The sequence below is a fragment of the Vanacampus margaritifer genome, chromosome 10 (assembly GCF_051991255.1).
Source record: "Vanacampus margaritifer isolate UIUO_Vmar chromosome 10, RoL_Vmar_1.0, whole genome shotgun sequence".
In the NCBI taxonomy this organism is placed as follows: domain Eukaryota; kingdom Metazoa; phylum Chordata; class Actinopteri; order Syngnathiformes; family Syngnathidae; genus Vanacampus; species Vanacampus margaritifer.
The window spans coordinates 17,637,336-17,659,877 of record NC_135441.1 but is presented as its reverse complement, the minus strand read 5'-3'; the positions used below and the strand labels follow the sequence as shown (position 1 = coordinate 17,659,877).

The 22,542-nt window shown below is 40.9% G+C and overlaps 4 protein-coding genes and 1 non-coding gene across 8 annotated transcripts; 2 read left to right on the top strand and 3 right to left on the bottom strand.

Moving 5' to 3' along the window:
• Window positions 1-4: 4 nt before the first annotated feature.
• septin6 (septin 6) lies at window positions 5-15,434 on the bottom strand. 4 transcript variants are annotated; one of them, XM_077578707.1, is made up of 11 exons: window positions 15,319-15,434; window positions 12,298-12,412; window positions 11,002-11,197; window positions 9,993-10,179; window positions 6,867-7,028; window positions 6,451-6,547; window positions 4,736-4,904; window positions 4,505-4,637; window positions 4,236-4,426; window positions 1,504-1,541; window positions 5-1,063 (listed from the first exon to the last, which is right to left on the bottom strand). In XM_077578707.1, exons 1-11 carry the CDS (start codon window positions 15,346-15,348, stop codon window positions 1,044-1,046), a joined length of 1,338 nt encoding a protein of 445 aa, XP_077434833.1. In that variant the 5' UTR covers window positions 15,349-15,434; the 3' UTR covers window positions 5-1,043. The 4 variants fall into 4 exon arrangements, with proteins under 4 accessions (XP_077434833.1, XP_077434832.1, XP_077434836.1 ...); XM_077578706.1 differs by having other exon boundaries at window positions 5-1,541; XM_077578710.1 differs by lacking the exon at window positions 1,504-1,541.
• A 766-nt stretch (window positions 15,435-16,200) lies between these two features.
• Window positions 16,201-18,229, top strand: pttg1 (PTTG1 regulator of sister chromatid separation, securin). Its single transcript, XM_077578584.1, has 6 exons — window positions 16,201-16,302; window positions 16,492-16,557; window positions 16,634-16,770; window positions 17,294-17,375; window positions 17,461-17,619; window positions 18,037-18,229. Exons 2-6 carry the CDS (start codon window positions 16,497-16,499, stop codon window positions 18,120-18,122), a joined length of 525 nt encoding a protein of 174 aa, XP_077434710.1. The 5' UTR covers window positions 16,201-16,302; window positions 16,492-16,496; the 3' UTR covers window positions 18,123-18,229.
• Window positions 18,230-18,278: 49 nt separating this feature from the next.
• On the top strand, window positions 18,279-19,787 carry sowahd (sosondowah ankyrin repeat domain family d). Its single transcript, XM_077578583.1, has 2 exons — window positions 18,279-18,469; window positions 18,615-19,787. The coding sequence occupies exon 2, from the start codon at window positions 18,649-18,651 to the stop codon at window positions 19,486-19,488; it is 840 nt and encodes a 279-aa protein (XP_077434709.1). The 5' UTR covers window positions 18,279-18,469; window positions 18,615-18,648; the 3' UTR covers window positions 19,489-19,787.
• Window positions 19,788-19,789: 2 nt separating this feature from the next.
• rpl39 (ribosomal protein L39) lies at window positions 19,790-22,209 on the bottom strand. The gene is made up of 3 exons (XM_077578585.1): window positions 22,116-22,209; window positions 21,741-21,844; window positions 19,790-20,012 (listed from the first exon to the last, which is right to left on the bottom strand). The coding sequence occupies exons 1-3, from the start codon at window positions 22,116-22,118 to the stop codon at window positions 19,964-19,966; spliced, it is 156 nt and encodes a 51-aa protein (XP_077434711.1). The 5' UTR covers window positions 22,119-22,209; the 3' UTR covers window positions 19,790-19,963.
• LOC144059771 (small nucleolar RNA SNORA69) lies at window positions 20,274-20,412 on the bottom strand. Its single transcript, XR_013295764.1, has one exon. It is a non-coding gene; the product is annotated as a small nucleolar RNA SNORA69 (small nucleolar RNA).
• Window positions 22,210-22,542: the final 333 nt, after the last annotated feature.

Below are 22,542 nucleotides of genomic sequence, written 5' to 3'. Positions count from 1 at the left end.
AACATTCTTGGTTCCTTTTTTTTATTGAAAATGTACATGAATGGAATAAAACTGAGGCGAGATATTGACTTATTGGTCAAGTGGTCAAAGGTTGATGGACGGATACTAGAAAAATGTTTCTTCTGACACCAAAAAGTTACTTCGAACCACCCAAGAGCAAAGGTCATAAACAACAAGTCTTCAATGCACTTCAATACACAAAATATATCCTTATAAATTATATAAATGCATGGGTATTCTTTTTTTTTTTAATACTCCCATCTGAGTTCACTTTCACTCCATCTTATAGTAATATTTGGCAACATCGGGGCGCTGAAATAATAGGATTGAATAAATTTATATTAGTGATTTGCACCATTTGGAGAAAACAGGAAAAAAGTTATTTTGGGGGATTGAAAACAAGCAGGTCACAGCAGTAAAGAAATTGTTTATAAATGCATGCGAAATATGGAATACAGAAGGCTCGTGAATATTAAAGCACAACGTGTCAAAAAGGCCTTTACATGTGACCTCCATGGTATTCAACAGTGGCATGTAAACATGGGCACCATCAAAAGTGCTATAATTTTTCATATTGCTTTGGCATCGGGATGACTTCAATTTGGTGATTTCTTTTTATAGCACAGTGTACACGTATTAGGCCATGTTTTAGATAACAGGTCCCTATCATCCCAAGATTTGCTGGGCCCTTCACTTAGCATTAAGACGAGTGGTTAAACTATCCAACCTGCCCTGCCGGCCTGCGTTTAAGATCAGAAGTGGGGAACTTTTCCATTACTTATTAAATAATTTATTGTGATCTTTTTTGTTTGTTTGGCTGTAGGTTCCCCACCCCTGGTTTAGAGTGTCATAAGGTGGGTCAGAGATACCATGCGAGTCCACATAAGCCCACGTTTGACAATAAGGAGATGATGATATGGGAAAGAAGAAGAAAAAAAAAAACTTTTTTTTTTTTTTAAACCGGTCAATACAGCAGGAGAGGAAAAGGAAGAGGTAAAGGGTGCTTAGTTGTTGCTGAAGCTGCCATCGCCCTCTTCAGATGGTCAAGACACATTAAAAGAAGCTACAGAGAGAAAGACAAAGACAGATGTAGATGTTAGAGAAGTTGCAATGCATCTGATATCAGGGAAAAAGTTTGGTTAGGATGCATAGAAAATTCAAAAAGTGGCAGAAAATGACAACATTTGAGTGAATTATCGCAAATGTTCTGCTATTCCTAAATGATTAATAAGGATAAATAAATAAATAATAATAATAATAATAAAGCAAATGTGAAGCATGCAAATCCCCATTTCAGCCTAAGTGGAAGAAGTTAAGAGTCCAAGTGGTAGCAAATAAGGAATTAAAACAACGTGGGGGTGAGGTTATGGGATAGTACAAGGTATAAAAAAAACGAGAAGGACGGGGGGGTGGGGTCCCACAAAACTGGTGGCAATTGAGGAAGGTCCCTTAGAGCTACTCAGTGCAGAGCCAGTGAGTACTGTAAAGGAAATACATACAAACCCGTAAACTGAGGAACATGGAATGCAAAGGTCTCTGCCCTTGTGAGAGAAATAAACTGTAAATGATATCATACAGATTCTGTCCTTAACATGTTAGCGAGAACTGCCTTTATTTCTTCTACTCTTAAAAAAAAAAACAGTACACACATCACCATTGACTTTTAAAATTGCGCAATTATAAAAACACACAGAAGCAAAACAAAAAAAGAGTAACAATTGCACTGACAACATACATATTTCATCACATTTGTGTATAAAAAAAGGTGCAAATGTGAAAGCTAATACAAAAATGCATAAAACACATGACAGTCAATGAGGTATGGGGAGAAATGGCAACCGTAAGTCCAAGCAAAACACTCATTGTGAGATCATTATAGCAGGCTCTTGTGGCACGATTTGGCACCGTATTCAGAAAGTCCCTAAGACAGCCATCCGAGCAGCCTCTGAACAATAACTTTAAAGTTTTTAATTTCTCCAGGAACAGCCTTAGGTGGTTTGGTTAGACTCGGGGGAACACTGTAAGATTACTAGCTACTATTTGTTGTATCTATCATTCTTTGGCCAGCCAATAAAGATGAATTAATGCAAGGAAAATGTGTATTTTTTTATCAAATTAAGTCAAAATTCGATTACTGGCAAGAATTTATAACTTTTGTCATATGACAGATTTTATTCCGGTAAAATTGCTATTGTTTTCTCATTAAATTGCAACTTGTTTTCTTGTAAAGTTACCACTGTGTTCTTGGAGAAACTATATATATATTTCTCATTAAATGCCCCCCATTGTCTTTCTTGTAAAACTACAACTTTTTCTCTGGCAACATTCCCCCCCTTAATTTTAAGTTTTTACTCGAACACGAAGATTTAACTGCTGTTTGTTCTTTTCAGGCCACATCTTAGGTATGTTTCGCTTGAGCTTTGTTCCATTTCTGCCCATCACAACAAGGTCATGTTGTGTTGTTAATATGGAAAATAAAAAGCACATTCCACACGCCATGCAAAGAGAGTCACTACATAGAAAAATAAAGAAGTGTGGAATGTATCTTGTTTACAAAAAAATAGAGTGGCATGTTTACAAAGGAGTTCAACTGAGCAATGCCCAGGATTGAGGGCACAAAAAAAAAAAAAATGGGGGGGGGGTGGTTGTACGGACATTGGGGAGGGGTTCATTCACAGCTGGGTGGCCACAAGGGAGCACTTTTCTACAGGAATCCTTCTCTGGAAATAAGAGAGAAGGGCCGTTACTGCTTTGTTGCATACACACGTTAACATCTGTGACATCATCATTAATGGCCAGCTGGCAATTAGAGATCTAATTTTAGAATTGTTTGGTGCGTTCCTTTAGAGCACAGAGGTAACAAACGTTTTGCGGCACAGACCGGTGTCTCGTGGTGTCGCCGTCTTGTCCTTTTAGTCTCCCTCAAAGGTTGAGGGCCTTTAGCATCTGTCTCTTTCTTTGGCTTTTGCGTGTGTGTGTGTGTGTGCAGGGCGGAGAATCCCCAAACAAATCATCCCTACAATCACAGTTGGGCCCTGAGGCTGCTCGCTGTTCTGACGTGACCCTTTTCGAAGGGCTCTTTGTGTGAAAGGCAGGGGCGGGAGAAGGGCTTCTCCACAAAAAAAAAAAAAGGAGACTTGTGAACGCGAGGAGGACAGATGGAGCGACGAGATGTTAAACCGGCACGTGGGCGATAAACGGTCCGTTTACATGAACGGCTGTCGGTGGCGAGTTGGGTGTTTTGAGGAAATTGTGGGGTGAAAGGTCAGGTCTTAGCAGGACAGGGTGCCTCAAGCAGCATGCGTCAAGTATAGGAGCAGTTAACTGGAAAAGATGATGGATGCGACATGGCTGATGCATGCACTTATTACACTTTGACATCCACAATCCAAGCAGCACTCAGTAATTACTTTTAAGCCCATCCTTTTTAGGACCTCTGAGGAATTCAACTTTAGAGGTTCCACTGTACAAATAAAAATTGTTGGTAGTGGGGGAATTTGGGGATTGAGTGATTAATAGCAGTGTTATGGCAGATGACTATTCCTTGCTAAAACGTGAAGATAGAAGTAATAGTTGGTGAGATTAAAAGCAGCAAAAAGGGGGTCTTCTCAGTCAGTGCAAGTGTTGTCTTCCTTTGCTAATACGCAAACATCACAGTCACATCAACATCAGTGATGACAAATGACAAAAAAAAATGTTACTTGAGTTAGTCTGGTTCAATTGGCCAAGAAAACACAGGAGGCAAAAAAAAAAAAAGAGTTATATGGAAACATTGAGTTGCACAAAGCAGGTGGAAACAGTTGCGTTTAGGATGTTTGAGCAACATTTATTGGTGGTGAGGTATTAAGAGCAAGCTTTCTGTGGGAATGAATGCGCTCTTAACATGAAAGCGTCAGAAGGCATTTGGCGCTATGAAAAAGCCACCGCGCGGATTAAAATAGAACAATTCCCAGGCTTCTTGTTAATGAGCAGAGATGAAGAAAGCACACCGAGCACTTAAGAGGGGCTCGCTAAAATTACACCCGACTGAATTGGGCCTCCACTCAACAATAAGAGATTACTGTACATAGACACACGTATTACGACATACTTATGAACGTATTAGTCGGGTATGGGCTGTTGCCGACTGTTTCCAATTTATGGGAGTGCCCTTTAAGTAGCCTCAACCCCACTGACCACCTTTGAGTTGAACAAAAACACATTTTCCAAGTAGTGACGTTAGAACGGAGACTTACTTCTTCTTCTCTTTGTCCCGCTTGAGCGTGGTGGAGCCGCCGGCCTGCTGGGCTTGATTCTGCAGCAGCTCGGTGGCGGTCTTTTTCTGTTTGAACGTGTTGAGCTCGTCGTCCAGGGACTTCTTCTTGTCCTCCAGCTTCTTCTTCTCGTCCTGATGCAGCTTCTTCAAGCGGTCGAACTTCTCATGCAGCTACGTGGGACAGCGGCGAAGGAGATGTGTGGAATGGAAGGATAATAAAAATAAAAGATGAGCGGATTGACCACCAACCTCCTTCTCGGCTTCTTTAAGCTCCGCCTCCTTCTCTTTGACTCTCTGGACGAACATTTGCCGCATTTCTTCTTCCTTCTTTTGCAGCTCGCCCATGAACTCGTTCCTCTTTGCTTCGTACGTCTCCTGCAGACTGGCAAGGCGAAAAAGAGATGAGAGTTGACGATGAAGGATTTGACTCGGGGCGGGAAAAAAAAAAAAAAAAGTAGAAAGGAGTATTGCATCTGGTACCTGAAAGGCTTGCTGTCAGGGTCCGTGTCCTTGAAGCCCATCTCCTCCAACTTGCAGCGGCGGTACAGCTCATAGTGGCGCGTGTGCGTCTGCTCCCGCAGGTCCTCCATGTTCACCCGGATCAGCATTTCTCGCAGTTTGACAAAGTCACAGTGATTCTCGTTCTCCACTGCGCAAGACATATCGAATAAATAGAGCTTTAAAAACTGAGGCAAAAAAAGAGACCATATCAAATCCTATCTCTGGTGACTGAGCGAGTGTGTGAAATCATGTGACTTGACTGTTCATGCAAAACACATGACACGATGTCACAAAGTCATCAACCATACAAGTTGTGAAAGAAAAAGTCAAGTCAAACATTTTCCTGACAATAATTTGTTCTATGCACCCCCACTAGTCTAAAGACAGTATTGTGATTAATATTGCGTTTTTATCCATGTTAGGGGGCAGCCATTTTGCCACTTGCTGTCGCCTGAAAATGACATCACAGTGCCTAAGGGCTCAGCTTGCAAATGTCACATGACCAAACCCAGTAAAAACAGGTCATTCATGACAGTTGTTACCTCAGCCATTGCGCACTGTGATGTCATTTTCAGTCGACTGTACAAGGATTTTTCTCTTCAATTAGAATTCCACAAATGCACTATTAATCAGAATATTGTTTTTAGGCCAGTGGGGTCGCCCTTCATTTTTTTTTATCACACTGAAGGGTAAAAAAAGGAACAAAATGTAGTAGCAAAAAAAGGGTTAAAAGTGTTTTCACATCTCTTTAGGCAATCAGTCCTGAAAGTGGAGCATGATTTACCCTGGAGCTTTATGTAAAAGAATGTATTAAATATGGAGCACCCAAAACGCCCAAAAAAATAATTAAAAAAATAAAAGTGAAAATAAAAACACATATAAAATATAGAATTCAATAATTAAATACAAAAAAAATATATAAAAATGGAAATTAAAAAAAATAAAAATTAAGGCAAAAATAAATACAAAAATAAAAAACAAGATTAAAAAAAATCAAAATAAATATTAAAATAAATGTGGAAATAACTATGTAAATAGAATTAAATGCCAATCAATAAATAAAAACGCTCGGCTCTCATATTTATTCATTTCATGCCGCATGAAATGCGTCATGAAATATTACTCAAATGAGGTGGCGGTCCTAAGTGTGGTCACATTTATATTTATTTATTTTGGCCTTTTTGGTCTTCAATATTAAAGAAGTCAAACCTGGTGAAAAATGAAATTGTAAGGCGGGACATGTTGAGTTTAATTTACACTTGACTTGAAATAATAATAATAATAATAACAACAACAACGCGTATGTTGTTTAAACTTCATTGGCTATAAATAGGTTGTGTTTTGAAAGTTTTGTGAATTGATGTATCAACTCTGCCAAGCTGCTGAAGGGGTTGGACAGTTTAAAAAGAAGGAATACCTCCGAATTAAACGCATGCAACTTGAACTTTGCCTGACATTTCGCATGTCCGAAGAGCTAATAAACTAGTGTGTCTGTTTGGCGCTTACAACCCATTGTGTTATGGATTTCTCAACAAGTTGATTAAAATCAATTGAAAGTCCATTAGTGTCTCGTGCTGTCACAGCCCAACATGCCGAATGAGGTTTTACAAGCAACAGGAGGAAAAGTGCGGCACAGACGGACAGCAGGGAGCGCGCCGCCATTTCCGGCGAGGAAGGAAGCGAAGCTGCCTTACCCTGCACCGTCCCCCAGGGATACTGGCGGGCCTTCACCATCTTGTTCCCGATCTTCACCTCCTCCGTGCTGCCCACCACGGCAAAGGGCAAATGGCTCTGTGGAGTCGAATGAGACACGAGCTTTGGTCCACTGCCAGCTTCTTTATCATCGAAAAAAACAGTGAATAAGCCAAACACAGTTGACTCTATAAACAACTCATTTCAGTGTTAGTAGATAAGACTTTTTAGAAAATGTTCCCCTGAAGGATGAGGCTTTCCAAAAAGTCCTCCTTTGGACACACTAAACATAAACAGTGCATGCAGCTGTTCCTTAAAGTGCTTTTTTGCTCATGTGTGAGAACGAAGAGAGCATTTTCCCCACACTGTCAGCTCGAGCGGCATCTCCGCATTGCAAAAGTGCCGACGCATGGCTTACGTTCATAGTGGAGTTGATCTCGGCGACTGACTCGTCGTCGGTGGGGAACTGGTAGATCTGCACGCCGTTGCTGACGAGCTCGCTGGTGATTTTGATCTTGAACTTGGCCAGCTCGCTCTTGGAGATCGCGTCGGACTTGGCGACGATTGGGATGATGTTGACCTGGGTTTTAGGAGACAGTCGCTTTTAGTGACAAAAAATGAGAGATGCAGCCAAATAGAGTTGATTTTGTTTCTTGCTTAAGTCAAAATGAGCCTGAGCCATATTAGTAATCATACCTTCATGAACCCTGGAGAACCCAATAACCCTTTTTCTTCTTTGGAAAATTATAAATTATACATTAAATGACTGCTATAAGTTCACTGAACACCAAAATATGTTTTTTCAATTTTAACCCTTTTTTTAACTAGCTCAGAGTTGCTAATTTATCAAAAAATATATATAAAACATACTCCTAGGCATTCTGCAACATGATATGAAATAGATTAACAAAAAAAACACAATTTTACCATCTGATGGTTTTGTTTGGATTGATTTCCAGCTCAACAAAACAGCAAGTTGGCAGCCATCTTGTCACCACCACGCTGGCTCATGTAAGTGCAATATTCGTCCACTAGATGGCCCCATGCAGGGGTCAGAAGTGGCACTCTGGACTTTTGAAGTTAAATTTGTAAAAAAATAATAATAATAAATAGTCTTTGTTATTTGAGTAGTTTTTTCAATTTTAACCCTTTTTTTAACTAGCTCAGAGTTGCTAATTTATCAAAAAATATATATAAAACATACTCCTAGGCATTCTGCAACATGATATGAAATAGATTAACAAAAAAAAAAACAATTTTACCATCTGATGGTTTTGTTTGGATTGATTTCCAGCTCAACAAAACAGCATGTTGGCAGCCATCTTGTCACCACCACTTTAGCTCATGTAAGTGCAATATTCATCCACTAGATGGCCCCATGCAGGGGTCAGAAGTGGCACTCTGGACTTTTGAAGTTAAATTTGTAAAAAAAAAAAAAGGTCTTTGTTATTTGAGTAGCAGAATTTATAGGGGCCAAATTTGACCCCGTGGGTTCTCCAGGGTTAAAATGGAAGCATGTGGTACCATTTTGACCCCATGTTGACAACACCACCCAAATGACAAACTTCTACAATGCTTTTTTTCCCCCTATCTGACAGTGAACCTGTAAAGTAAAACCAAAAATCCCCTCGTTCATGTAAATGTCTGTTAAGAGGTTCAATCGCTGCGTTTGTTTGCCGCGGGGCGCAGCTGCACTGGCAAACGGTCGGATGGCTCGTGGGGGTCCATGCAAACGAGCACGTGGCATAAAATGGGCAGCAGTCGCCGAGTGGGCTACATTACTCAGATGACTGACACTGATGCGTCACTTGGGATGAGCCGCATGCAGGCAGAAGGCCTCGCTGAAGGCTGGTGAACCGTAAACGTGCTTCATCCTTACGGCCATGTTCAACGTGAAAGACACACAAATTCTATTGTACGCAAAATATACTTTTATTACCATATACCGTAACAAGGGATTCAAACAAAAAAAAAAGACAGACAACAGGTGCGCCCTGATTGGTTGATGCCTGAGCAACTCTGATGTCATCATCAGTCGACAGAAAGTGGCAAAATGGCCGCCCCCTGAGATATATAAAAACGGCTGGATTTTGCTGATTAATTTATATTCCACTAACGCAATATTAACCTTTCAAGAATCATTTTTAAGATCGATTGTCTTTGTGAGATAAAAGTAGAGGGGAAAAAATTATTTCTTCGAAAACAGACTGTCTCTCAAGGCCCCTTAAAGGGAAAGTCAACCGTAAACATTTCTTGACAATAATGCGTTATATGTGACCTCACCAGTCTAAACATGAGATTCTGATTAATATTTATATTAATATTTGTGGAATATGAGTTATGAAGCAAAATCCAGCCGTTTTTATCTGTCTCAGGGGGCGGCCATTTTGCCACTTGCTGTCGACTGAAGATGACATCACAGTTGCTCGGGGTTGAGGAAACGACCAATCACAGCTCACCTGTTTTCCGAAGCCGAGCTGTGATTGGTTGTTACCAGAGACCTGAGCAACTGTGTTGCCATTTCCAATCAACAGCAAGTGACAAAATGGCCGCCTTCTGATATTGATAGAAACAGCTGGATTTTGCTGCTTATTTAATATTCGACTAACGCAACAATAACCAGAATACTGTATTTAGACGAGTTTGGCTGGATAGAACATATGGATTTTGATGCTCATGTATAAGAAAATTTGGAGGTTGACTGGATGAAAACGGTTGGATTTTGCTTCATAACTCATATTCCCAAAAATTCATATTAATCAGAATGTCATGTTTAGACTAGTGAGGTCACATATAACATATTATCATCAAGAAATGTTTAAGGTTGATTTCCACTTTAAAAGGAACCCCAACTGTAATGACAAGAAACTTTATTTGGACCACCATCGTTATTGGCGTATCGTAGCGTTCCTAAAGAAACATCATGCGATCGGGAGAGTCACCCTCCCTAACGCTGTGCTCTCGTGACTCAGCAGACAAATTCAAGAGTTTTGATTGTCCCTTTAGGAACGCTACGGAGGCTTACCTTGCTTTGTAGACGTTTCATCATATTGATCGGCAGAGAGCCAGCCGCCATTTTACGTCACTACGCACTGAACGCGTTGTGACGTAAATACCAATGGCGGCGTACGTCCCAAAAAAAGTTTCTACAAAATGTATTAAACTGGAAATGATTTTTGAAAAATGAATGTCATAGTTATGTTAGTAACAACCAAATAAATAATATAGAGCAAACTTTTAAGGATTAAACAATCTACATCATTAACATTAACTACCGGTAACTATTTTGACCATAATTCACTTTTTGCGCCCATTACGTGCAGTTTGAGGGGGAAAAAAAATTCTCTTGCTTTTTATTGAATCTGTGACGCAAATTACGCTTCTTGCTTAGGAGTCCAATAATTGCATCAGTCCTCGCTTAAGGCACTAAACACTAAGTGAAATGGAATTAGGTTGAATGGGGAAACCAATTCGGTTACATCAACTAGCCACATTCTACTACTAACCATGCATTTAACGTGACCTAGATGAACATGGCGCCCACCTTGCTGTCGAGCTTCTTCATGGTCACCAGGTCCAGGGATTTGAGCGAGTGTCCCGTGGGAGCAATGAAGTAGAGGCATGCGTGGATGCGGGTGTCGTGGTAGCTGTGCAGCGTGCGCTTGATCTTCAGCTCCTCTTGGAGATACGCTTCAAACTGGGCATCGATGAATTCAACGATGGACTTGTAGCTGGCGGGGGGGGGAACACAAGATATGTATGCAGATGGATGCTTGATTTGAGTCATTTCACCACCGAATGCAACATGGCTTCATGATATTGTACATGCTAGAATTGCACGGTGTTCGTATTTTATGATCTTTTCCGTTTTAAGTGCGGTTGCCGCCATCTTGTGGCATGGATATTAGGGGTGGGAATCTTTGAATGTCTCACGATTCTCTCGGGGGGGGGGGAAATTTTGAAGAAAAAAAAAGAAGAAAAAAATGAATGTCTCACGATTCGATTCCGATTTTTGGGTCTGCGATTCGATTCAGAATCGATTTTCAATTAAGAGCGATTTTTAATTCAAAATGATTTGATTGACAATGATTTTTGCTTCAATCAATAGATGTGCAAGGAATTGTAATGATCTACTCCAGTCTGACTCGCTAATGCTAATTAGCGCGCTACTCGCGGCGCTTTCATCACTCAAAAGAACGTCGTCACGCTGGGAAAAAAAAAACTTTTTGGGGAATAACTTGATCGTGACTTTTTCCTTCTACTCTCTAATGTGGCTACAACTTAACATTGTATTAGACCGCGTGGAACCACACTGCCCCTCAGTGGCCAAACCGGGTACAACATGAACAGCGCTCCAAATAAAAGGCACACACAGACAAAGGCAAGACAGTATAAAATAATTTGAAAAAATCAATTTTGGGACATTTCAAATCGATTTTTTGGGCATACCCCTAATCGAGATGCCATTACAAACAGTAGGGTAACAATTATTTGCAGATTTTTTTTGGTGCTCTGTCCCTATCCCTCTTTTATGGCATCTGCACGGAACACACCTGTCTTCTTTGTTAATCTGGTCTCCAAAGCCCACCGTGTTGACGACGGTGAGCTTGAGGCGCACGTTGCTCTCCTGCAGTTCGTAGGTGTTGGATTTGAGCGTCACCCCAGGCTGGCTGTGCTGGGTGGGCTCGCCCTCGAACTTGGTGTTGAACAGCGTGTCCATCAGGGTGGACTTTCCCAGACCTGTCTCACCTGGACAACAGGATGACGAAAATTCACACATGTAGAACCGAGGTCGGTATGATCTGTGGTCTCTTCACAGGGACTTTTTTTTTTTATTACAAGCGGACGACTCACCGACTGCCTATTTACTTGAGTGGAAGTGGAAGGAAGTAGTGATAATAAATATTTTGTAAAAGAAAATTTGGAAAGATGAAAAAAATATATACATCCAAACGCAAAGAGAAGCACAGATAGCGAGCGGCTTGTTTTCTGATGTACTCTGACGTACATTTATCTCGGAGGCAGTCGGATGACTCAGTTAGCGAGCGCCGTCTATTTTTAATTCTTCACAGCCTGACCTGCCATCTACGTCGGCCCACTTTTCTAAGAGATCTCGCCATTTTCCCCAAAACCTTTTTAAACTACTTCTCCGAATCTTACTTTGCTGCCACATTTTATATTTATAAAAGTAGTCATTGTTTTATATAATCTGAAAGGCTAAAACACAATAGCAGTAAATTAATGTATTCTATATTTAATTGAAATTAAAATATTTTATTATTTCTGATCCAGTACCCGTGACCCAAATGAGGACAAACGCTACAGAAAAAAAATGGTGTAAAGTTGGCTACATCCACCATTGCATGCTTTTCCAATGTTATTTTACTGCCACAGTTGTTTGTGTTTGACCCACAAAAAAAAAAACAGCTGATATCAAGACAAATTACTAGCAAATAAAAGCCAAAGCCCAGATACCACAAAAGACGCAGAAATGAGAAGAATCTCTTTGTGCTCCAGTGATTAAGAGAATTAAACAAAAGCAGACTTCCAGAGGAAGCGCTTAGTGATGTGTTCAGGAACTCGGGTGCGGAATCGACACAAAAACGGCCACTGTTGTTCGACTCCTCCGCCACAGACAGTCGTTCATTGTTAACTAAAAGCAGCGGGACATTCAGCGGAGCTTGACCTTTTGAGAAGCTCGGAGTATCACTCAAAATGTTTGCGCAGCACTGCGACGACACTCGCGTCCGCACTAAAAACGATTACTTCTAATGTCAGCAAGCACATCCATTGAAATCGACGGCAATGACGCTGATTTGTCGATCTGTCGTCACGTACGACGTACTCACCGACGCAGAGGATGTTGAAGCAAAATCCATGATTGACAGATTTGTTGACCAGCTGGTCAGGCATGCTGTCGAAGCCGACATGGCCAGCGAGCGGTACGGCGCGGGCACCTTCTCCCTAAACACAACAAACCACAAAAAAAAAATTTTTTGAAGCCAACGCCATCCTACAAAAGATTAGCATCCCTTTTTAAAAAAAAATCACACTTGATTAATAATTGTTAGTATCTGTTACATATTTCCACTGCTGACTTCCTGTTTCTTGGACTCTCGGCTTTCTACATGCACCAGGAAAACACACTTTTTCTACATCAGAGGTAGGGGTGTGAATTGCCTCGTACCTGGCGATTCGATTCGATACCGATTAATCCCAGTGCGAATCTCTAAATTGATTATTGCGATTTTTCTTTTACTCAAATTTAGAAAATACTAATCAGTAAACTTGTACATGTACACTGTAAGATTTATATGAAAATCTATTTATTTATCTAAAAATTCACTCAGCCACTGCATTTAACGTCCTTGGCGGCCCTCCGTAGGTTTTTACTAAACGTCATTTAACGTTTTTGGCAGTAAAAGAGTTAACAAACAGGTTGCAGCCTGTTTCATGTTTGAACAGCACTGAAATAAAATATTATGGCTTAATGTTCCATTAATATAACATTCTTCCATGCTTAATGTGTGAATCCTAACCCTAAGTAAGACGTTCCCATAAAAAGTTGATGTTTAAAAATCGATTCGGCCGCATATCGAATCGATTCAAGAATTGCGCGCTGTAATATGGCGATAAATTGCCAAATCGATATTTTCTAACTCCCCTAATTAGAGGTGTGTTTATAATCGAATAATGAAAGTAATTGCCGGCCATCTGCGTAATGAAAACAACAACAGAGGGGCGGGGCAACAAAATACTGTGAAACATTTACTATTTAGATTTAGGAATTGTTGTTTGATTTGGATTTTTCACTGCCTCCTATTGACGCATGTGAAGATACATCTGGCACGTGTAATGTATGTGAAATGTAATGTACATGGAAATATTCCACATTTAGACATTAAATCAGAATTGGACACCTGCACTATAATCCAGCCTTTCATCATTCAAGTGCGACTAGTGTTGTGGTCAATTAATGCAATTAGGATCACGACGCCGTCGCCAATTCCGCAAAACATGCCAGCGAGCCTTCGATTACATCGCATGCAGATTCTCTCTGAAACGAGTGTAAGAATCACAGTTGAAGGATGAGTGGGTGGGTGTGTGGATGGTAGCGGTGGTTAGAAGGCCCCTTTTTTTTCTGCAGCCTACGACATCAGCAATCGCAAACAATTTTGATTATAAGGCAAAGCAAGCAGCCGTTATGTGTCGTCCTAACACAAGTGCCGCTCTGCTATGCAGTCACATCTTTGACAGGCAAAACATTCCAAGGGGAGGAGAACAATTGGTGAAAACGATTATTTAGAGGGTTGAAATTTGGAACAGCTGCTGGGTGCGAGGTCGGGTGTAAAAATGATGGGCATCTTCAGGCAATCATCCTTGAAAGGATTTCAGTTGAAAGCAGGGGCGGACTAACCATTAGGCAAACATGGGAAACTGGCCCCCGAGATTTCCAGGGGCCCCTAAAAAGTCACATAAAATTCAGAACCAGCATCAGATCCTGTGATAAATTTGGCCCAATTGCAGACTGAAAAGAGGAACATTTCCACCTGTGAGCTAATCCCCCCCCCCCACCCAATAGATCAAGATCGTTTCAAACTCACTTCTCATCCATCTTCCCACTGCACATAATTGACTCAGAGAAAGGGTAACACATTAGCAAATCAAACTTATTTCTGCATTGTGAGGAACATGAAATGGAGAAGAAAAAAAGGCATAATGAAAATTTAATTAAAACCAAGACAAGTTTTCAAACTTTTTCACACTGTCATGAAACGCCAGATGCTTTTGCCAGTTGCAGTAGCACTGCTGCCAGTATCGGTCAAGGAAGATGCCGTGGATGTTGAGAGTGACACGTTCCATCACAAAGATGAATGTTGTTGTTTTTTTTTATGTTCTTCTTATATTACCATGAAAGTGTCAAGATGAGTCACTTGATTAGATAACAATGCTAAAAAAAAAAGGATTTAAAGTAATTATTCTAGCTCAGAAATCAGAGAAAACTCTCCAACTCACACTTTTTTAGTTAATGATAAAGATCAATATTCAAAATCGTCAATACACGAATGTGAAGGTGGACCCCATGACTTGGGTTTGTCTTGGGCCCCCAAACGACTGCTTACACCCATGGTTGGAAGTGCAACATTCCTAAAACCCTTCCTGCCTTTCAAGACACCCACAGCCAAGTTCCACACACGAGCCAGCCGCAGAATGGGATGTCAAACTAAGAGAAACGTGCTATTCTGGGCACATTGTCTGGTTTTTTTTTTAACCAGTCACAGTAAAATATGTGCAGTAACATTAGACACGCGACTTTTCCCCCCCAAATTGGAGGGTTAAAAAAAAAACAAGCAAAAATGTATTTTTTTTTTTCGCTTACACGCATGACAACGCCCGGTTTAAAGTTGAATTGCCTTGCATGAGGTAACATAACGGCAATGAGCAGTGTAGCGTCGCTGAAATGGGGGCGTAGAAAATGAATGGCCTCGTTACAACAGCGCGTCTTTTTTTTTTTTTTTTTAAATATTATCATTTATTGCTGCCTTTCATTGGTTAAAATTGATATGTTACAGGGCACTTGTGCATTTTTGCACAATAGTGCCAAAACATACGCGCGGGCGATAGATAATGGAACATAATATTATTGATACTTATAACGAAGCTTTATCGAGTTTCGCATTACCAATTCTAGATTAGCATAATCTCGACACGACGTTTTGACGATAAAATGACGATAACCACAATGGAGGGAGGCGGCTGACTTGCACACCCACTCCATGCAAAATGACAATATTTCCAATGATACATTTTTTAAAACATCTAAGAGAAAGTGTATTATTAATGCGGGATAATTGAACTGGGCTACTCACCGCTTGCCTCGCTATCTCCGTGGACGCCATTGGTGATAGCCGTTAGCCGAGGAAGCTCTCCGAGTTGAGCGGGGGAAGCTGAAGAGGTGAGGTTACGCCGAAAGATCGCCCTCTCATTCGGAATATACCACTGCTAAAAAATACATTGAACACATGTTATTTTACATTCTACATGTGATATCGTCCAAAATTATTGTTCAGTTGTCAAATATATCTTATATTGTGATGCAATATATCCAGTGTACGTTTTTAATTAATCATAAACAAGTATCTTGACCAAACGCTACTCTATTAACTCCCCTACGAGCAGCTTGAATGGATTCGTCCACACGGTGAAGCTCAGTGAATGAACATCACGAGTGGATAGATGAATCCGTAAAGCGTGCGTATGTGCGTGCGTGCGTGTAGTGCCAAAACCCCAATAACAAAAATATTTTCCCCGTGATTTCCATTATTATGATAAATTAATAAAATTCTGTGAATTTATTAATTTTCACTAATTAAGACAATATTTAATTTTCTTTTTATGCCTACCCTTAATAGGACTTTTATATGTAAAGATGTTATACAAGTAACTTGCGTAAAAGGAAAACTATACTAAATTATCTCATTTACGAATTATTAACACATTTTAATTATTAAAGCAACGTAATGATTGTGATTAATTTGTCATAAAATCACGATATTTCTTATCAGTTTTTTTTTAATTAAGACAAGCGGTTTAGAACATGGATGGATGGATAATTCATTTCTAATTTGCAGGCGAAACTAGTAGACCCTCTTGAAAATGTGCATAAAATAAACCGGAACTTGATATTTATGATTACGCCCCCTTATGACATATTTCCGTGTTGTGAAACATCGACCAATAGCGTGAGAGCAGCCAATTTAAAAAGGAGCCGCGTTCCGCTGCGCAGCCAGACATACCAAAACAAAACTTTGTGTTTGGGAGGTCGTAGCGCAAACCAACTGAACACGACTACGGTAACGATACGTTGATTTCTCGAGTTTGTTTTATTCTATAACTTCGTTCTCTTGTTTTGTGATATTGTTGTCTGTGACCAGCCAATACTTTATAAAGCATTGTCGTAACTGTTTACAACTTCAAACGCGTGCAAACTGCTAACTATTGTCGGAACATGTAAACGTTAACGTCTACCTCTTTCATCTCAGATAAAATGGCTCATATCAATGCAGAGCGTGGCAATCAAATTCTGGCACCTCTTGCCTTCGTGCCAGGTAGGAAGTTTAAGCATAAATTGGATTTTGATCTGTCTTGGCCCACATATATTTTAATAATCATTTATCTTTGCAGAGATGGCTTTGAAGACTCCACTGAAGGCCAAAACCATGAAAACTCCTCTGCGTACCGGTCGGAAGGCTTTCGGGATTGTCAACACTGATTTTTCAACTCCTGTTGTCAAGCAGGAGAAGAAAACAGAGAAGCTTCAGGTTGGCAATAATAACAGTGGGAAGTTTCCAGCAACAAAACTATTAAAATGCAGGAAACTCAAAAGTCATTGTCTTGGTGAAATTAAAGCATTTGTTATAGCTTGGGTCTTCTTAAACCTTATTAAGAGAGAGAAGCGTTTTGGCATACAAGCTTTCGTCAGGTCACGTGAGCTGAGGGCACTTTGGGGTCAATTACACTTAACAGGCAGTGGCAGAATGTCAATATGGCCGAGCCCTTTTATGGAAGAAAACTGGTGGATTAATCTGCAAAAAAAAATTACCAACATAATTAATCAGAATACAGTGTTTAGATTTGCGGGGTGTGTAGAACATAAAAATAATAATACTAATTTGGCTTAAATATTATGTTTATTTGTATTAAAGCTACAGCGCATTTTGAGGTTCCCTGTGAAGAGCCAACCTTGAGTTTTGTAATTTCCTATCGAAAGTTTACAACATTGAAGATTCCAGTTATTTTGCAATATTTAGTTTTATGAATTATTTTTCTTTTTGCACCCCACAGGAACCCAAAGTCAAGCGTGCAGTGCAGAAGGAAGAGGAGGACTATCCAGAGATTGAGAAGTTCATCCCTTATGATCCAATGGGTATCTGTCTTTTAGACTTTGTGCAATGGAGTGAAACGAAGCAGTTTACGATACTTGTTTTTAAACAGTTTTTCCCTCATTTCAGAATTTCAGAAATATGGCGTTCCTGAGGATTTCATTCCTATTGGTAGTCTTGATCTAGCCGGTCTGCCTTTCCCACAAGCTCCTCCTCCCTCAGAAGACCTGCATCTGTATGTACCTCCGCTCCCAAGCCTTTCTCCTCTGAGAATGCCGCAGCGCCCAGGTAACAAGTCTCATATTGGTATCATGATTTTTTTTTTTATGACTTAGATAATATGTCCCATATTGACAAATGTATACTGTCACGTAGGGGAGACCAGTGAGTCTTAAAATATTTTTTTTATTAATGGCCTGTTTTTGTCTGTTACTTTATGTACAGCACTTTGTATGCAGCCATTGAAATATTTCACTGTTTGAATATTTTTTTCACACAAGCATTTTCTGTGCCATTTATTAAACAACTTGAAACTAGTTTGGAAGCCAAACACGCAGCCTAGGTCAAAACAAGGTTGGAGACACAAAAGTTACAATGAGCAGTCTCTCCTACTTTATTGCTTCCACTGATGAGTTTAGGATGTCTTTTGTTAAATGTTTAATTCAAGCCACTGCTTACTGTGTGATGTAATGCATTTTCTTTCAGATGCCAGTATCGAATTTCGCAATTTCCTCCAAACTATTGAAGAGCTGACCCTTGAGCTCCCCCCTGACACTGACTGGGATGTTTAAATACAACCATGTACTGTTTATACTGTCTTTGAGGATGTTTTAGATTTACAATCGCTGCCATTTGCATGTTGTCACTTTAACAGAGTTCAATAAACGTCTCTAAAAAAAAAAAAAAAGTACTTCCTGGTTTTGCAATCCATCAGCGGTCACGTGACGCACTCCCGCTTTGAGATTACCATGAACTTTGGCTCAATTCCTCTGGGGAAGTGGGAAAAATCTCCGCACTAAATCGCTTTAAATTATTTTTTTGTAGTCCGGGGTTTTACATTTGGATTAGAACCGGCAAGCAGTCTATACACGTTGAAGCACTCAAACGTGCGTCAGCAACCAAAATGAAAGCCGAACAGGTGAGTCACGTCAGCGACCTAGACGAGTAAATTGACTGCTGTTGAACTCAAAATGGAGACATTTATATGTCTACAATGGCTACAAACTGGTAGGATACAGTGCGACTCGGTGGGAAGGAAACTTGACTTTTAATTAATTCCGTAGAGCTGTCATCCAAAATAACCGGAATAGTACTACCATGGATGAGGGCAGCTCGACTGGGCAGGATGCCACCGCTGACGCCCACCGCGGTCGAGCGTTCAGACAAGGCCCCGTTGTGGAGCGACACTCCCGGTATGGCACGTCGCTCATGCCCGACGCTCCGCAGCGGAGGTCGCGGCTGCTGCAGAGGCGGCAAGGCGACTCAGACACGGACACACCTGCCCAGCGGAAGAGATCCACCAAGGAGTTGTCCCAAGGCGGTTTGGGGTGTGCTCTGTACCCCATGGAGCACGCGTGGATGCTGTCAGCCGCGGAGGGTAATTGCGAGACCCTGCTGGAGTTCGTGTCCGAGGAGCCGCTGCTGCTCACCAGGCGAGACTTCATCAGCGGCTACTCTGTGCTCCACTGGCTGGCCAAGAGCGGCCGCGACGAGACGCTGCTCAAGCTGCTCCACCGGGCCGAGAGGCCCGGAGGACGGCCGGTGAATGTGGACGTGCGGGGGAGCGGCGGTCTCACCCCGCTGCACGTCGCCAGCATGCACGGCCACTACGCGGTCGTCAAGCTCCTGGTGGGCGCGTTCGGTGCCGACGTGGACGTCATGGACTACAGCGGCAGGCGAGCCTGGCAGTACCTGCGGCCGGACGCCCCCCTGGAAATGAAGGAGCTACTCGGGACGTGGGACGACGAGCACGCCCGCAGGGTTGAACCCAATGCCAATAAGAACAATAATAGCAGCAGCGAGGTGATAGTGACGCCGGGCGGGGACGAGGAGGTTTTGGCGGACAAGGTGGACTCGTTTGACCGGAACAGGATAGGAGGGAGCGTGAGGTTCGGCTCCTTGAGAAGGTTCTTCTCATTTCGTGCCAACAGACGTTGACATTTTATGTCACTACTGTGCATTTATTCCCTTGGACATTTGCTTGCTCCAGTTACAGTATTTGCCATGGTAACAGCACTCTTGCTAGTGTACTTTATTTTTCCATCTTGAAAGCCCGAGTTATATTTGGCAGACACAAGCAAACATGAGCTACAAATACAAACATTTGCGGTGTGGGCAGATCGGAAAAACCCCAAGACTGCTTTTCATTTTGCTTTACTTCCCTGAGAAACATTTAAAGTAAAGAATATAAGCTTTTGCTCCGACTCTAATTGTCAAATAAACCAAAATACAGCCAACATTGTGATGATGTAAGCATTTGTTTGATCACAGATCTTTTATTTTCAAACATTAACGTAGAACCAGAGTGTGTACAAAACAGCTGCGGCTCCAACCAACATGGAGCCTCTCCTTCCCGGCAGCTGGAGGTCCTTTGATGGAATGGAGGAGGATGGATTCTGCAGGAACGTCATGTTTACAGACCCAGCTTAGTCCTCCTCCAGTGTCTCCTCTTGGAGTTGTACCTGTGGAATGCAGGCAAATTGTAAATGAAGAGAAAATGGCACGACTATCCATTGGCTTCTAATATACAAACTCCAGCACTGTCACCAAAAACACACAAATAACCCCAGACTATATGCAGATTGCACATTTTTATCACAGAAATATGTGGGTAGGTTTTGGCCACAATGAACTCACACAATCCGCTAGAAAACAATGCACTCATTCAACAGAACAGTAAATACAAAATGACTATTAAGTAGGATTATTCTTGCTACAACAATGACTGTTTCAGCAACAGAGCATCCTCTTCATCCTTATAGTGATGAAGAGGATGGCGAGCTCCGAGGCGGAACAATAATCTCAGCAGGGTTAATGACAGCACTTCATAGCCATCAAGTGCTGCAATTGCAGACCTGCTTTACTGGAACACGTTGTCGATCCGCTAACATTACAGTATGCAAAGTGTCAATGCCTTGTGCAGTCATTCTCATTTGACTTCTGCAGTTAAGTGCCTAACTACACCAACGAAAAACATGCAATAATCAGTTCCACTTAGTGTCAAGCCTCTCACTACCAGATCAAGAGCTGAACATTTTTTGATCGTCAAAAAGGTTTGTTGCAAAGCAGCAATAACGCTTTTTAATGGCAAATCCTCAAAACGATTCAATTTTAACAATATGCTACAATCTCGTCAGATCGTTGCTTTATTTACTAATTCGATGAAATAAGTGAAACTTTTACAGTGCAGCCCACCTAAGTAAGAATGTTGTTTCTATTTTTAGTGCATTCCAGAGGAGTAGCATGTCAAAACACAGGCCCTGGAATTCATCTGAAATGGCTTCTTCGCATTCCACCCAATTTTATGTTGGTCGCTGTTACTGGTGCCCCCCCACCCCCCAACTTTCCAGAGGGTGTTATTGAGCCTCGGCCTGAACTACATATTTTTAACTGTGCAAAAATTCCTGAGTTTAAGTATAATGAGGACCTCCAAAATAAATCTGAATTGTCAGATGAAATTAGCAATTCCAGGATTATTGTGTTACACATGGCCATGTGGAGAAGGTGGGCTAACTACGGCCCACAAGTAGCCTGCTCTCTTCTTTAATCAAGTCCAAATATTTTAATAGGAATCCCTAAATATTTGTTGTATTCATTTGGCCATTGGGGGCAGTGATTACTTAAGTAACCAATGGAGCAATCAATTCCAAAAAGATTATTCTGTTACAACCCACTTGTTATATATAATTGAGCTTTCCTCCATAAATTGGTTGATTTAATATTTAATTTGTTTTATTTTTCAACAATGAAAGTTTGCAAAAGTGTTACCTATTTTAGAATTACAATAGGTGTTGATAGCATGTAGAGAAGCACAAACTACTAATGAATCAGCTCATCAAAATAAAATTGAAAATCATGTGGCCCACCTGTCAATAATAATAATAAAAAAAGATGTGGCCATTGGTCACAATTTTGCCACCATCGATTTAGACCCTTCAAATGTGTACAACATACAGCAGTGCATCGGAAGAAAAAGTTCACTTTTTCTTAAAAAAGAAAAAGAACATATTTGGGAGTCTTACCTGTCAATGGAGGGAATCGCTAGTTGTGGTTTGATAGATAATTACCATTTTTACCTATTCAGTAATATTATAGCAGAGAATAGTTTCCACTTAACTAGTATGTTTATGTTAAATATGTATGCTGCAGTTTTGAACGTCGTCCATCCATCAGTGTACACAAACACTCACCTGATCTTGTTACCGGTCTTCATTCTGATCCATTGAGGAATGGGCCTGTTTTGCTTTTGCTTCTTGGCCAGAAAGCGCTTGATTCTGAAAGTCTTGTGGGACGACTAAAAAAACAACACAAAGAAATCACTACGCAACGCATTTAAAAACTGGTTACTTGGCCACATGCTAAACAACGTATTTGAGCCTTTATGCTAGCTTGCTAGCGAGCTCACTAGCTACAGATTGGGCAACGCCTTCTAAATGTACAATTTACATTTTTTAAGCAAAATACAACCATGAGCGACACTGGGGGCATTTCATCTAAGTGTACTGTGCATGCAAACGAGTCTACAGTGTGTATTTTGACGGATGTTGGATGATTTTTCTAGTTACCATGTCGACCACAGTCCTTTCCCCACTACGGCGGCAATAGAAGAGGAAGAACGCTGTGACGTAAGCGGTTTTAGCGAATGAGGCTTCCGGACATTTAGACATGCCTTTTTATTGATAGCGACATCAGCAGGCAAACTCTTGATACTACAGCTGTCTCAATTTAAAACTGGGAAATGTATTACAGTATTTGAATACAAAATGAGAACATTATAATTCGCACTGCATTAATAACATTTATGATGACAAAATTTGATTTCTGTACAAGTCAGGTTAGTACGTCTGTGATTGTCAGCAGAACAAATAATGAAAAAAAATAATGTAATGGAGGAACGAATGCTGATTTAAGATATTCTGGATTAAAAACTGCTCCAGTGTGACAGGGGTTTGCCGCGGGCGGCTTCAGGACAACTCTGTCAATGTCCTGGAG